The 16,625-nt window shown below is 54.3% G+C and overlaps 1 protein-coding gene across 1 annotated transcript in view; it reads right to left on the bottom strand.

Moving 5' to 3' along the window:
* KSR1 (kinase suppressor of ras 1) overlaps positions 1–16,625 on the bottom strand; it is a gene marked incomplete in the record, with an annotated part of 175,215 nt that overhangs the window by 27,484 nt on the left and 131,106 nt on the right. The window contains 6 exon segments of the mRNA XM_014584973.2: positions 2,585–2,626; positions 4,598–4,766; positions 10,450–10,577; positions 10,656–10,717; positions 11,440–11,523; positions 14,752–14,812. Of these exon segments, the coding sequence (XP_014440459.2) occupies positions 2,585–2,626; positions 4,598–4,766; positions 10,450–10,577; positions 10,656–10,717; positions 11,440–11,523; positions 14,752–14,812 (546 nt within the window).

Below are 16,625 nucleotides of genomic sequence, written 5' to 3' on the forward strand. Positions count from 1 at the left end.
AGTGACACCAGGACCTGGGCCAGCTGCTAGGAGCTTCTGGAGCAAAGGCCCCACCCAGGTTCCAGCTTGGGTCACTGAGGCAGCAGCTCTCAGGGGAGAGGAAGAAATTCAGTCTATAGATCAGGGGCCCAACACCAGGTGGCTGGGGCTCACCCCTGAGCCTGGGGCATTCCCAAACTTAGCACTGAAAGTCCCCTGTCCAGGGACACCAGACCAGATGTCACCCCAGTGTGGAACTGATGTACTACAAGTGTTGGCAAGGGCCCCTCCTCCTTCTTTTCCACAGAAAGAGACAAGAAGTGGTGGTGGCTCAAACTGCCTACAGCTCCCCTCTCCAGCCTCTGCAACTCCCTCAGGCCCCTGGCCCCAGGCACCAGCTCTTGCTGGACTTCCCTCTAGGGCTTTCCCCAAGGCTAGCTCTGAAGGTCGTCTGAACCCAAGGCTAGTGACATCTCTGGGACTCAGACTTGGAGGACCGTGGGGACTGCGAGGCTTCTCAGGTGGTCACACGTGTGCACCAACACCCTGTCCACAGCTCTGGGAGAGGCTGGAACTTAGCAGTCTCTACAGAGGCCTCTCCCAGACACCCCTTCTTTGCAGCCTAGACACGTCTACCTGTGCAACTCTGCTCAAAAGTTTCTACAGAAGACCACACGTTGCAGTGGGGCAGGGTGGAGGGAGTTCAAAGTTTGGGGGGATCCTAGTCTATGCGGGAGGGCAAGATGTCTCTGAAGCCTCGTCCTTTTCTATAAAGCATGATATATCGTGTTTTCTGCTCCAAAACGTACCCGTGTTTGTCTTCGTAGAAACGTATTTCATTCCCCTCTCAATACATCTTTAGGGTAAAAAGTACTTTTCTGGAAGAACAGCCATGTTTGGCTGGAGGATAAGCCAAAACAATGGGGAATGTTTTAGGCTATTTCCATGTGTATGTCCTACAACTAGTAACCAGGATGTCTTTGGAGCAAGAACAGGGGCGAAACCATAGAGGCAGGTCAATTATTCACAGGGAGCCTCTGTGGGGCAAGTCCCAGGCCCCTGCCTGCTGCCAGCCTGCACCTGCCCAAACAAGCCATATATGGAAGGAGTTCACAAATGCTCCAAAGTCAATCTAATGCAGCGGAGAAGCCCAGGATAGCCAAAATGCTGTGACTTTAAGATAGTCCTATTTAGCTAGGGAAAACCCAGCTAGTTATGGTCTATCTCAAAAAGGGCACCCAACTTCTGGACCACAGACAGGTACTGTGGCCTGTTAGGAACTAGGCTATACAGCAGGAGGTGAGCAGCAGCGAGCAAAGTTTCATCTGTACGTACAGCCACTCCCAATTGCTTGCATTATCGTCTGCACGCCATCTCTTGTCAAATCAGAGGCAAATTAGATTCTTAGAGGAGCACAAGCCCTGTAATACACTGTGCAGGTGAGGGACCTGGTCACGCGCTCCTTGTGAGAACCTAGTGCCTGATGATCTGAGGTGGAGCTGAGGTGGTGATGCTAGCACTGGGGAGTGGCAGCAAATATTGCACTGTGGTGAGTTGTGTATTTATTTTGTTAGTTAATACCGTGCAATAATAACAGAAATAACGTGCACGATAAGTGCAATGTGCTTGAATCATCCCCAAACCATCCCTCCCACCCTCACCTGGTCTGTGGAAAAACTATCTTCCACGAAACTGGTCCCTGGTGCCAAAAGGGTTGACAACTGCTGATTTAAAACACATACCTGTCATACTTGTCATCTTTAGCTACAGGAAAAAAAAAAAAAAGCACTAAACCTATAAACTCCTTAGGGGCAAGAATATGCTCAAATGTTGGGGACCAGCAGGTATGGTAGTTAAGGCACTGGACACCCCCACTGGCCAACCACAATTCAAGTCCCAGACCTGGTTTGCTTTCTCATCACCCACCTCCCCTTTCTCTGTGTCTCTCTCTGGTCAAAGTAAAATAAATGAATAAATAAATAAAATGAAATAAATAATTATTTTTAAAAAATATGCTCAAATGCAAAATCTGGCAGAGTAGGTGTGCCATATATTTTTTGTGGAGAGGAATCAATGGATTGTTTTACTGAATACTAAGTTTTTTCCTTTAAACTTACTGCAGTAAGGCAGCATCTCCAAAGATGGCCAGCAGATGGCACTGTGAGGCAAGGTTCAGAAAGATGAAGCCCATGGAATTAATGAAGTCTGCGGCCCTTCCCAGATGGTTTCCCTTTCCCTGTCATTATGTAGGGAGGACATGGTGATAGATTCTCATAGGCATCAGCAAAAAGTCCTCTCTCCCCGCCTGCAAATTCGGGTTCTGGTCCTGCTTCTGCCACCTCCTGGCTACGTGACCTTGAACAAGTCACCTGCAGTCTCTGGGCCAGAGGCTGCACCAGGATGGATCCTAGGGTCCCTCTCAGCAGGCACTGCTCTTGGAAGGGTTCCACCTCTAGGACACTGGCCCTGCCTCCTCGCCCAGCCTTGATGGGCACTCAGCTCTCAAGATAGGTGGAGAGACTCCTGTACCTCCAAAGGAGCCCAGGGAGAGAGCACTCGGGGCCGAGGGGTCACAGCAGTCAGGGGAACCATGCGAAGGACTCACCTGGGAAGATAAACTGCTGTCTATGATGAATGAAGTAGGCAGCTTTAAACAGAAGAGGAGGTGAGTCACACACACAGAACAGCAAACGCAGCGAGGGAGGAGCGGGGCGCAGGCACTGGCTAGGAGACAGGGACTGGTTATGGGGTGGGGCAGCCCCCCACTGGCCCACCCCAGGCAGGCCTGGCAAGGACAGGCTGAGCCATGCAGGAAGGAGGAAGAAAGAGCTGGGAAAAAATGGGAGCTGGTGAGAACCCCTGGGAGCAGAGGGGCTCACACCAGAGGTGGGCCGGGGCGGGGGCTCTGAGACCCACCTCAGCAGCCATCCTACCACAGGGCCCTGGCCAGGCCCATGTCTGTTCTGTGCAACGCATTGGAGCCCAGGAGAAAAAGGCAATGTGGGAGGGAACAGTGACTCGGAACCGGTTTAACAGTGTCATATACAGAACAATGGAACCCCTTAGCCCATGCTCTGGGACCCTGGAAGCTGGCTGGCCTCTCCAGGTGTTTCCTCATAAAATGGGGGTTGAGATAACCCTTCCTAAGTTTACCCTCAAAGACCAACTGCAATGCTCCCATAGAGCGCACAGTGGGTGGACGATATGAGCAGTTGTCCCCCAGATTAGTTACAGGGCCAGGCCAGCCCTGGTGTGTGTGTGTGTGTGTGTCAGAGGTGTCAGTGCTGCCACAGAGAGGTCCCATCTCATGGGGACAGTGTGGTCTCTGCAGGGGCCACTGAGGGCCCAGTCTGGGAGTACTGGGGAAATGGAGTGTCCGGCTGATGCTACAGAAGGACTCACTCTGTGGCTGTTACTGTTCAGTAGGCCCATCCTGTCAGAAAAACTAGGAGGTTCAGCAAAAGGCCCGACTTCAGAGTAAGATGACAGAACAGCGTGGGAGAAGACGTTAGGAACCAAACGGCTCACGCCAAGAGTGGACAAAGAGGTTAAGAACCACTGCGCCGTCGTGGGGGGCTGGGGTATGCTCAGGACAATGCGTTACCAGGAGAGATCCAGCCTCACGCACAGCGAAGCCAAGGGACAGGCACAGAGGAAGAGTCTCATGCCACCCCAAACCCTGCACCCTGGGGAGATGGGCCACAGAGGTCATCCAGCCTTCTGTGGCTGTCCCCTGGCTCAGGAAGAGCTGCACTTTGTCCTTCCAGGCCTGGAGCACCAGGGGCCATGACGGGCCTGACCGGGATTCCCAGGCTGAGGCTGGGATGGCCTGTGGTTGGGCAGGTGCGAACAGGAGCACCACAGCCGCCCTCTTTCTCCCAGGACTGCAAACTGGAGCAAACTGAGCTCCAGGGGGGCCATGGCAGCAGCCCAGACCCAAAATGGATATGGGTGACACCATGCTCCTCACAGAGGCAGGACACTCCAGGCCCAGCTGGCCGTCAAGGCCAAGTGAGGCTGCGGTCCTGGCTTCTCTGACCCTAGGGTGACCGGGGTTTGGGGAGTCGGAATTCAGCTCCAGCTCAGGTCTGCTCCCTCCTTGCAGTGGTGTCCCCGTCTACACAGTCGGGACAGTCTAGCTCCAACTTCGTGTGTTCTGATTTCGTGGAAAGAGGACAAGAGGTCTCCTCTGTGAGCAGCTTGCCCAGGTCAGACCGGGTGGGCCATGGCCAGCTGCTCTCTCCGCAGCCTTCCAGCTCCCCCTGCTGGCCACCATACCTCCTGGGAGCTCAGCAGCCGCCAGAGTGAGCGAGTGAGCAAGGCTGGGAGAAGCCGCTCTGTGCCAATGAGGACAGTGGGGGACAGGGTCTGGAGCCTAGGCTTTACGTCACTTACTAGCCATACAACTCGGGGTGAGCCACGGCTCCCTCTCTGAGCCTGTGTCCCCATGTGTAAAGTGGGTGCAACGACAGCATTAACCAGAGCTCGAGGTGCCTGGTGAGTGCCCCACTATCGTCAGTTCTTAGTGGCAGCAGCGTGTGACCAGGACCTGCTGGGTCCACTGAGACAAGGGATCTGACCGCGCCCCTGAGAACTGGAAAAGCCCGAGGCGTGGTACCTGGGAAGTTGAACCTGCTGTCCCGCTGGCCAGGTGAGGGGTTGGGGGGCGTGGTAGCACTGGATGGGTTGGACGAGGTCGGGAAGGGCGCTGGCGAGGAGGGCGTGGAGGACGTGGTGGAAGACGGGTTGCTGCTGGAGTCCAGGTGGTTCATGGCTGGCGGGTGCTCCTGCAGGGCCAGACACCGGGTGGGCAGGGCTGTCACTGCCTGCCTCCCATGTGCCATCTAGAAAGGAAGAGCCCAGTCCCGGGGACGGGGCCCCCAGGGCTTGCCCTCTAGAAGACTACGGGTCTGATATTTGAGGAGGCATGGCCTAGAGACCCGCTCCGTAACACCCACAAAGCCTCCTGTTCGTCTTTCTCTTTTCAGCTCCAACATTCTGCCTGAACCCTGGCTGGGCCCGTGCTCTTCCTCCTCCTCCCAGAGCTCCCAGAGCTCCTTCACCAGGGTTCTGTAACTGGGGCTTGTCACCTGCACCTGTCCCTAGGTGGTTTTCTGACGCCTTCCCTACCATGTGTTCCGGGAGGGCAGGGGCTTCCTGCACATCCCTGTGCCTGGCTCTGGGCAATGAATGAGAGGTGTACCAGCCTGGTCTCCACAGACCTGGTGAGTATTACTATTATTATTTTAGTTTTTATTACAGAGTGTGTGTGTCTACCAGACAGTGAGTGAGAAGTCACCCCTCAAAAGCGGATGGCCATGGCTCCATTCTCCTCTTGGGATTTGGGGCATGCGTGCACATATGTCTGGCATGTTTTTTAAGCTGCCAGGCCCAGGATTTGAATCGTTAATTGGCCATGTGGGATTCAGCCATTTACACCACCACAGCACTGGCTGGTCCCCTGACGGTTCTAAAGGCACCGGGAACTCAGAGTAACACTGCCCTGCCCCTTTATTTCTTAAGTTAATTTTTCCATGAGCTAGAAAGACAGAGACAACACCCTAATAGAGCTGTCGGACCATGATCCACTCTGGCTTCAGTTCCCCCGATTACGGCCACGTACCGGGAGTGTACAAGGAGCCATCGGGATGTGAACTTAGAACCTTCCCCCAATCCAGCACTGGAGAATGTTGTGTGGCCACTGTGCCATGGTGTAGCCCTTTCAGAAGCCATGTTAGACTACAAAACCCTGAGAGGTAACGGCTTAGGCTGGACGGGTTCAGAGTTCCAGAGCTGGGGCCAGGTGGTGATGCAACAGTAATGCAGCTGGACCCACGTGGGGTCCTGGGTTCATGTCCTGGGACTTCCCTGAGCATGCTCAGTGCAAGTAAGCAGGCCTGTGACCTGGGCTAGCTGAGACTAGGGGTGGATTGCAGGGTGAAGACTGTCAGGGGTCCCCGTCTCCCTGTTTCTCTCTCTCTTCCCCAGAATAGAGAAACTGAAAGAAAAAAAAAATTCTAGAGCTGGAATGAACTTTGTAGAAGATGGGCAAAGTAGCTGGCCTGTCAGGACAGGCCTAGTTTGCTCCTGCTGTCCCAACTGAAATGTTAATGTCATCCCTTTCACTCCTGAAATCAGGTGTGGGCTCTGCTGACAGATCACATAGGCCAGTGCCAGCTGTGGGACACATGGAGGCTTGGTGGCCTGTGGGGTGACTTTAGCAGGCCCTCGGACACATCGCGGAGAACGTGGGGCACACAGAGCCAGAGAGGAGCGTGCTTTCCTCTTCCTCCTGTGTGGAGCAGGCCTCGGCCAGCACAGCCGCTGTGGCTAAGGCTCTCTGACACCCACTGCTCTCCTCAACAGCCAGGCCTCAAGCTCTGAGCCTTCAGCAAGCTTGATACCCCAGTGGAATTTAATCAAGTTCTGGTTTTAACTGTGTTTATTTTAATGACCACCTTCTATCTTTGACAAGGGATGGTGGTTTTTGCAATTATGATAGTGATGATTACATAAACATGAATTCTTGGGCCAGCTAGTGGAGTGGTGGTTAAGGTGGCTGGATCCCACACGGCCAGCTGTGCGGTTCAAATCCCAGACCTGGTGGCTTGAAAAACACACGGGCATAGGTGCGCATGTGCCCAAAATCCAAAATGAGAAAAGGAAAAGAGATTGAGGTGTGACCACCCCGTATGGGGGCAGGGGGGCGGCTCTTTTCTCCTATTCCTTCTCTCTCTGTTCTCTATGGCGTGTGCTTATGTCCTCTAACAAATTTTTTAAAAGGAAGAAAGAAAAATAAATGAATTCTTACATGGAAACATGAGCCAGGTGGCTATCGGTTAAGGTGGAGACTGTGAAGACGGCCTGCCTCTGTTCTCTCGGCCCTCATCTCCACTGAACTGGCCTGAGCTATGGAGGGCAGCCATCGCCATAATCCCCTATCCGGGGGGCACACGCCAAGCCCACGGTCTGGGAGCTGGGACCCAACGTTTGAGAACACAGAGCCCCATGGCAGTGGTTGTACACAGGGGCCCATGACAGCTCTCTAGGCCCTCCTGGGGGGCATCAGCAGAGAAGCCGGACCCTAGCTACGTGAAGAAATGCACTTTTCAGGGGACCAGCAGTTAGCGTAATAGCTATGTCGCTGGATTCCCATGTAGTCGACCGTGGTTTGCGTGTTCCGGGAGGGCAGGGGCTTCCTGCACATCCCTGTGCCTGGCTCTGGGCAATGAATGAGAGGTGTACCAGCCTGGTCTCCACAGACCTGGTGAGTATTACTATTATTATTTTAGTTTTTATTACAGAGTGTGTGTGTCTACCAGACAGTGAGTGAGAAGTCACCCCTCAAAAGCGGATGGCCATGGCTCCATTCTCCTCTTGGGATTTGGGGCATGCGTGCACATATGTCTGGCATGTTTTTTAAGCTGCCAGGCCCAGGATTTGAATCGTTAATTGGCCATGTGGGATTCAGCCATTTACACCACCACAGCACTGGCTGGGGCCCCGACGGTTCTAAAGGCACCGGGAACTCAGAGTAACACTGCCCTGCCCCTTTATTTCTTAAGTTAATTTTTCCATGAGCTAGAAAGACAGAGACAACACCCTAATAGAGCTGTCGGACCATGATCCACTCTGGCTTCAGTTCCCCCGATTACGGCCACGTACCGGGAGTGTACAAGGAGCCATCGGGATGTGAACTTAGAACCTTCCCCCAATCCAGCACTGGAGAATGTTGTGTGGCCACTGTGCCATGGTGTAGCCCTTTCAGAAGCCATGTTAGACTACAAAACCCTGAGAGGTAACGGCTTAGGCTGGACGGGTTCAGAGTTCCAGAGCTGGGGCCAGGTGGTGATGCAACAGTAATGCAGCTGGACCCACGTGGGGTCCTGGGTTCATGTCCTGGGACTTCCCTGAGCATGCTCAGTGCAAGTAAGCAGGCCTGTGACCTGGGCTAGCTGAGACTAGGGGTGGATTGCAGGGTGAAGACTGTCAGGGGTCCCCGTCTCCCTGTTTCTCTCTCTCTTCCCCAGAATAGAGAAACTGAAAGAAAAAAAAAATTCTAGAGCTGGAATGAACTTTGTAGAAGATGGGCAAAGTAGCTGGCCTGTCAGGACAGGCCTAGTTTGCTCCTGCTGTCCCAACTGAAATGTTAATGTCATCCCTTTCACTCCTGAAATCAGGTGTGGGCTCTGCTGACAGATCACATAGGCCAGTGCCAGCTGTGGGACACATGGAGGCTTGGTGGCCTGTGGGGTGACTTTAGCAGGCCCTCGGACACATCGCGGAGAACGTGGGGCACACAGAGCCAGAGAGGAGCGTGCTTTCCTCTTCCTCCTGTGTGGAGCAGGCCTCGGCCAGCACAGCCGCTGTGGCTAAGGCTCTCTGACACCCACTGCTCTCCTCAACAGCCAGGCCTCAAGCTCTGAGCCTTCAGCAAGCTTGATACCCCAGTGGAATTTAATCAAGTTCTGGTTTTAACTGTGTTTATTTTAATGACCACCTTCTATCTTTGACAAGGGATGGTGGTTTTTGCAATTATGATAGTGATGATTACATAAACATGAATTCTTGGGCCAGCTAGTGGAGTGGTGGTTAAGGTGGCTGGATCCCACACGGCCAGCTGTGCGGTTCAAATCCCAGACCTGGTGGCTTGAAAAACACACGGGCATAGGTGCGCATGTGCCCAAAATCCAAAATGAGAAAAGGAAAAGAGATTGAGGTGTGACCACCCCGTATGGGGGCAGGGGGGCGGCTCTTTTCTCCTATTCCTTCTCTCTCTGTTCTCTATGGCGTGTGCTTATGTCCTCTAACAAATTTTTTAAAAGGAAGAAAGAAAAATAAATGAATTCTTACATGGAAACATGAGCCAGGTGGCTATCGGTTAAGGTGGAGACTGTGAAGACGGCCTGCCTCTGTTCTCTCGGCCCTCATCTCCACTGAACTGGCCTGAGCTATGGAGGGCAGCCATCGCCATAATCCCCTATCCGGGGGGCACACGCCAAGCCCACGGTCTGGGAGCTGGGACCCAACGTTTGAGAACACAGAGCCCCATGGCAGTGGTTGTACACAGGGGCCCATGACAGCTCTCTAGGCCCTCCTGGGGGGCATCAGCAGAGAAGCCGGACCCTAGCTACGTGAAGAAATGCACTTTTCAGGGGACCAGCAGTTGGCGTAATGGCTATGTCGCTGGATTCCCATGTAGTCGACCGTGGTTTGCATCCTGGACCCGGTGGCTTAAAATTCACGCCGGGGGCGTGTGCGTGCGTGCCCAAGATCCCAAGAAGAGAAGGGAGGAGAAGGGATCGCAGCGTGGTCATCCCCCCTGGGGGGTGATTTCTTGCTTTCTGTCTCTCTGTCCCTCTCTGTCTGTCTGGTGAGCGCATGTGCCCTATAGCGAAAACCTCTCCAAAAAAGAAAAAAAAAAAAAGAAATGCACTTTTCTGTATTTCTTTTGGGAGCGTCCCTGTAAGGGCAACAGCACTGAGCACGGCGGAGGCCATGCCCCCGCTTCAGGTTACAACCGAAGGCGTAAGTGCCGCACTGGGACAGGGCCCGGGTTTTGGGGCTAGATGGCCTCATAGGTGCCCACTCTGGGCCTGCCTCTTGTTCTTGGGGAGCCCTGGGGCTGTTTCCTCATCTGTAAAATGGCAGTAACATCATTCTGTGTCCTTTAGAATTACAGTGAGAGTCAAATGAAATGCCAATGGAAACACTTCCTGGAGCAGGGGCCAGAGGGTGGCACAGCAGTAAAACCCGGCCCTGTGCCAGCACCCCACATAGGAAGGTTGCCAGGTTATGTCAGGAGACATCCTGAATACACCAGGCTTGCGTGCACCCAGGATCTGGGCTGGCTGTGGATGGGGGAGCATCGTGGCATCGAGATCCTATCAGAGTCTTGACAGCTGATATTTTGATATTTCTCTTTCCATCCCCATCTCTCTTACTCATGGAATAAAAAATCTTTAAAAAGAAAAATTAGAGGGCTGGCAGGTGTCATAGTGATGTTAGCACTGGACTCCCACATGGCCAACCATGGTTTGAGTCCCAGACACAGAGGCTTGCTTTCTCAATTTCTCTCTCTCTCTCTCTCTCTCTGGTCAAATTATAAAATACATAATGATAACAAATCAAATAAATAATTCTTAAAAGAAAAAGAAAGAAAAAATAAAAATAGAAACATGAAACGTTGAAAAGAAAAACAGTCAGTGCTCAGGAAATGTTAGCTTGAAGGAAAGGAGGAGGGTAGGACTCATGGCTACCTCATTACCATTTAGCTGTAAGTGTGAAGCCTAAGAATGACAATGGGTATGTCCCTTAAAAAGTCACCTTCTGGCCGCATGTCATGGGCTGGGGTGCCATGTCACACTGCCCACTGAGCCTCCCTGTCACGGATGCTCTATGGAAAGGCATGCCAGGCCGGGGTGGCGGACCTCCCCGCCACCACGCTGACCACCAGGCCGTGGCTCATACCTTCTTTGTCAGCGCTTTGGGGAGAGTTCCGAAATGAGGTTCAGCGGCTCTGTCCACTGGGTTGTTGATGTCCGAGGGGACGGACTCTGTCCTCCGAAGCTTGGGGACGGCTGGAAAAGGGGCGAGACCTACCAGGCAGGAAACAGGTCAGGCTGAAGAAGGGCTGGCCCGAGATCCCCAAGGCGGAGGAAGGGTGGGAAACTCACGTGGGAGGAAGGATATCCTACAGGCGGGGGCTTCTTTCGTACACTTGTTGTGACACTTCAACCTGAAAAGAAGACAGGGTTGGTGCATGGGGGGCAGGTGAAGGCTCCAGGGCACACGCAGGGCTCAGGAGCACGGCCTGCCTGGCTCTGAGAGCATTCACCGGACTGCCCTGACCTCCACCGACTTCTCAGCAGACGTCAGCTCAAAGAGCGGGACACCCCAACGCCCCCTGTCTGAGCAGTCCCTATCTGCTGAGCATCACCCCACGCCAACCTCACAGCCAAGCAGCTTTACCACCCCGCTTTAACCCATCGCAGGCCGGCACTTATCTGGAGGCCATCCCCTACCCATGTTTGGAGCTTGAGACAAACCTGAATGCACCAAAAAAGGAGTTCAAAGGGGAATGTTTGTGTTACGCGAGGACTCCAGGGACCGGGTCCCAACCTGTGTGCTAAAACCCGAGGCTAAATGCCACAGCTCTGCTCCTGCTGCGGGCCTCGCCTGCCTCCCACCCCTGTGCACAGGGCTCCCCTGCCTGAAGTACTCATTTCCCTTGGTCCCCAGCAAACTTCTATTCGTCCTCCGATACTCCCTTCTACCTGGAGTGCCTGGTTCATCTCCCCTGCAGGGACCAGGTCACCTCCCCCCCCACCTGTGTCCTGAGCGGATTATGAAGAGCAGCTGTAAGGGATCTGCTTTGAACTCTGACTTTCTCTGAAGGCCGGAATAGGAAGAGAAGGTTGGGAAGCGCAGCGCTGCCCCGCATTCCCGCCCCTCCATCACCTGCAATGCTTGCACTTCACTCCGAACATCATGCTCTTCTGGCACACGTGGCAGACCTGCGACAGCCAGGACTTGGTGGAGAACCTGTGGGGGGACACACGCACATCTCACGGCCCAGAGACCGGGGCCTGCCCACAGAAGGGTTCCCACACAGATGCGGGGAACTGGAAGACACGGCTCCTCTCACAGAGGCCAGGGAGACCCGGGGGCCACTGCTCCCCCCGGCATTCAGACGTCTCCCACACAAAGTCATCCCTGTCCACATCCTGAGGTCGGTGTGGTCATTGAGGCCAAATGTGGCGGTAACAATCGGAATTCAAGTGGGCATGGTCCTTTGACCCGGCAATCCCGGTCTTAGGAGTTTATCTAACAGATACTCCGCGGCGGTCACATGATGGAAGGGGCGTGGCACGTTCCTTCAGTAAGACTAGAAATGACCTACGTGTCCACCCGGTGACTGATAAAAGTAGGGTCCGGCCACACAGCGGACACTGTTGTTGCCAGAAAACAAGGGGTTCTCTCGTGCAGGACGGAATGACCGCCGAGTCACACCATCAAGCGAAAAAAGTAAGGTATCTGGATGAGCTGTAAGTAAGGTATAAGGCTCTGACGCGTGCTTCCGGGGTCCAAGTACAGGAGAGCTCATCTCTGAGGACAGACGTGAGTAATAACTGCTCAGTGGGATCGTTATCAACGGGGAACAGCCAAAGACAACTTTCTGGGGCGCTGGGCTGTTCTGTACCTTCATCTGGAAGGCACACACAGGCATAGATACATGAGGAAATGTCAGAAAGGCCGTGGACAATGGAGTTATAAGTACAAGCTTGCTGCATAACATGCATTTTCCATGAACTTTTGGACTACTCCCCCCATCCACACACGAAATAAAAATTCATTTTTGCATTTTGCTCTACACAAATTATGTTTTGATTTTAAAAGGAAAAAAAAAAACAAGTATAGAACGATGCTCATAATACATGCAGTGTTTGTGTGAATGAAACGGGGGCAGGAGCCAGCCAGGGGCATGGAGATTAAGGCAGCTGGATCCCAAGTGGCCACCTGCCTGGTTTGAGACCTGGACCTGGCAGCTTGAAAAACACACTGGGCACATGTGCATGTGTGTCCAACATCCTGAAAGAACAGAGGAGAAGGGAAAGTGGCATGGTCAGCCTACATGGCTTGCTCGCTCTATCTCTGTGTCTGTCTCAAAGAAGCACACATAACTTAGAAAAACTTAAAAAAAAAAAAGAAAAAAAGAGGCAGAAGAAGACATGATTGTATTTGTTTGTATAAAATATCTCTAGAAGGATACATAGAATATGGCTTGGGACCAGCATTTGGCGTAATGGCTCTGTCCCTGGACTCCCACGTAGTTGATCATGGTTTGAGTCCCACAACCAAAACTTAATCCTCACACAGGGTGCATGTGCATGCATGCCCAAGATCCTGAGAGGAGAACGGAGGAAGAGGGATTGTGGCCATCACCCTGGGGGTGATTTCTTGCTTTCTTTCTCTGTCTGTCTCTGTTTCTCTGGCGAGTACATGCGCCCTATAGCAAAACTCTCTCTTAAAGAAATAAACAAACAAATAAACAAACAAAAAAACACCTGCTGAGGTCAATCTAAAGTGGGGTCAAGGGAGCTGGGGACAGGTGTGAGAGGGGACTTATCTCTATACTCTTTTACACATCTTGAATGTTGAACATAAAAACGTATCTTCAATCCAACATTAAAAAAAATAATAAAGACTGGGAGGAAGATTGGGAGGAAGGCTAAGGATTGAACGGGTGATGTTCTCAAGAAAAAAAAAGCACAAGGGTCACGCCCCGAGTGCACTAGGCATGCACATGCCGATAGCCCAGGGTCGGCAGAGGTTGGGGGTGGATTAATGTCAAGATCCTGTTGATGGTGCTCTCTCTTGCTCACAGGAGGAACAAAGAAACTTAAAAAAAAAAATAAAACAATGAATAAAGAGAGCGTGATCATGACTTCATCTTCAGAGCCTAGAACCTGGGGTGCAGTGGGCAGGACAGCCCAGCAAGGCCAGAGCAGGGCTGCTGGCCCTCTAGGAGGGCAGGCTGAGGGACCTGCAGCCCTAAGTAGATGGTGAAGCAGCCTGGAACACCTGGGGCAATGCAGTTCAGCACCAAAGCCTCCATGGAGGCAGGGATATGATAAAGGCGACTTGCCCCTTGGACAGCGCCAGCCTCTCCCAGTGCCGGAGCCTGAGGATCAGTACTGAGGGCTCCCCAACCACTGGGACACGATGCTCACACGCACACCATTGCATTTGAGCCTCATGACAGGCCTGGGAGGGAGACATCACCATCCCATTTGCAGAAGGGCAGACAGAGGCTTGAACAGGTTACAGCAGCTCACAGGGGCAAGAGTGGGCAGGGTCCCCCACTTCAAAGGTCCTGCTCTCGACTACTCTCTCATGGCCCCTGGAAGATCACACTTGACCCCTGGGAGGTGGCTAAGGGACGCACTCTGGCCTTCACCCCAAGAGCCCTGGACCCTCCTCCCTGAGGTTCAGGGAATGGGCATCTAGGCCCACGAGGCTCCACAGAGGCCCCTGGGAGCCTCTCAGGCAAGCACTGTCTTACTGGCAACGTGACCTCAGACAGGTTCTTCAGCTCTCAAGAGCTTGGGTGTCCCGGTCCGGGGTAAGAATTCCAGCTGACCTCCTGCCCAGGCCAGAGAGCAGAACAGTCCCTGTGGGGTATGGAAGGTCCCAGCAGGTGGCGACATGCACGACCAGAGTCCCTCGCTGCATTTATGACAGCCTTCACAGAGACAGCCAGAGCCTGGGCATGGCCCGGTGCTGCCCTGCTGTTGTGAGTAGTGTTGAGACAATGCCCCCTACCACTGCCAGCCACAGTAGCCACAGCAGCCACAGGAGAACAGGCCCATGTCGGCCCTCCCCCTCGGGTGTGAGCATCAAGACCTTCGTGAGCTTCTTGCTGATCCAGACTGCCAGCCAAGAACTTAGGGACATGTGGCCAGCGTTTGGACCCACGTGACATCACGTTACCTACCGGGGATGCTCTGGGTCCCTCCCTCCCCCCGTGACAGGGCCCTATTTCTCTTGGAGTCCTGTGTCCTGGGCAGTGACAAGGGTGTCTTCCCTCAGCAGGTGGAGCAGGTGCAGGATCAGCAAGACCACATGGCTGCGCTGACAAGGCAAGGGCCTGGGGCAGTGCAGAGCTGTCACGCAGAGGATGGCAGGACCACAGGCAAAGGGCCCTGCGGAAGTGACCAGGACAGACTCCCCAGCCTGCAGCCCCTCCCTGCTCAGGCCAACTGGGCCTACCTGTGTGTCACTGAGAGCCCGATGTCCCTTCGTACCATCTGCGGGGATCCGTGTGGGAGATCTGCGAGGAAAGAGGCCAGGTTGGGGAGGCGGAGGAAGCCATGCTGGGGATAGCTTGTACCTGTGACCTTCTGTTTCCTAGGTCACAGGCCACAGGGAGCACACGGGCGGCTCACCCCATTACAGAAATGTTTCCTTGAACCTGCGTCTATCAGAACAGGGTGGCCAAGCTAGCCTCGTGGCAGTGTGCTCAGCTCGTGCTGGGCTGGCCTAACACTCGTCAGTCCGGCCTCTGCAGCTAGCTCAGTTTGCCGTCACTGCAGTTTCTAACTGAGGCAGAAGGTGGGGCTCAAAGGGCAGAGAAGTTTCCAGCCACAAGCCTCCAGGGTGAGAGGGCTTAATTCTGGCTCCTCCTTAAGCAGGGGGAAGCTGCCTGAGCCCTGGTAGAGGGTACAGGGCAAGTCAGCCATGCAGCTCACCAAGAAGGACCCTTCTCTGAGAGACACTCTCCAGACCTCGGCAGGAGTGAAGACAAGGAGAACTTCACCAGCTTCCACACAGACCTGCCCCTCTCCCCTGGCACTGTGGTCTGAGCCTTCGGGGCTATCTGGGGCACCCCTTAGAGGGGCGGTGAGTTGCCCCTTCCGCTCGCATCCCGGAGGGCACCCTCGCTCTGGGCTGGCCTGCACTGAGGGTATCGCGCTCAGCACTGGCGGGCAGCTGCCGTGTCCCACTCAGCTCCGGCCTCAGCACCACCTTCCCCCAGAGTCCCTGAGGGGCTTCAGGGTACCGGGAGTCCTCGGCCCACTCAGCAGAATGTGTGGGCTTTCCCTTGGAAAGAGGGTCGGGATTTCGCCCACCATCCTTTCACCTGGAAGCATCAGGAACACAGTGCTAGAGTCTGTGGCCAACTCGTGTACTGGGTGGGCAAGAGCAATCACTGCCTCCCACCCGCTGGCCTGGCACACAGCTGGTGCTCACTAAGCGTGGCTTCACTTACGGCCAAGCAGCCCCTACCCCAGGGCGTGTTGGAAGTCCTGGCCCTCCCACACCCAGGACAGAAAGGCCCTTGAAGGCCCCCCTGCTGGGGGAACCCACAGGTCTCCTCTGCAGCTCTCTCTGGTACATCTGCCTGGGGCGAACTCGTCCTAACCTTGTCCTGGGGTCCTCCCCAACCCCACCTCGGGCAGCCAAAGGCCACCAAAACACAAATCTAAAAAGGGGTTGGTCTAAGGGAGATAGACTGTGGGGAACTGAGGCTCCAACCACCTAGCCCTGAAAACTCCTGCAGTTTGTCGTGTCTGCCTCTGCTGTGGATGGCAGGTGCAATGGCACACGTGCCAGATGTCAGCCCTCCCCGATCTAGCAGGAAGTACTGGCCCAAAGTCTCACAGTGGCGACTGGAGAGGGCGGCGGGCCATGGCTGTCCCAGGGAGGGAGGTGCGGGGTTTTCCTCTGAGGCTCCCCTAAGGGCCCTGGGAGTTCCTGAGCCCCGGGGAGCAGGCGGTGCGGCTCTCCTCTCTTCCCTCACCACACCCCCCAGCGCCTGCAGCCAACTCCACTTCAGCAGTCACTGCCTGCAGTATCCCTCCTTGTCACCAAGACCTCAGCATGCCAGCTCAGGAGAACACAAAAACACACTATTATGCTCAGGTGGAGAGCAGACGTCTGCATTCCCCCCTCGGGTCACTAAAAGCTGACTCCAGGGCCATGGCTGTCTTCTCTGCTTTGCCAGGAAAGAGAGAAGCTCCCATTTTTGCAGAGCCACATGGAAGAGGCCACTCCTAACCTGGAAGTGGAGGGTGGACAAAGTAATCGGCAGTGGCCTGGGCTTCAGCCTCCCTTCCAAGGGGCACCCATGGCCTCTGGTCTTT

The sequence above is a fragment of the Tupaia chinensis genome, unplaced genomic scaffold (genome assembly GCF_000334495.1).
Source record: "Tupaia chinensis unplaced genomic scaffold, TupChi_1.0 Scaffold148350_1, whole genome shotgun sequence".
Classification (NCBI taxonomy): domain Eukaryota; kingdom Metazoa; phylum Chordata; class Mammalia; order Scandentia; family Tupaiidae; genus Tupaia; species Tupaia belangeri.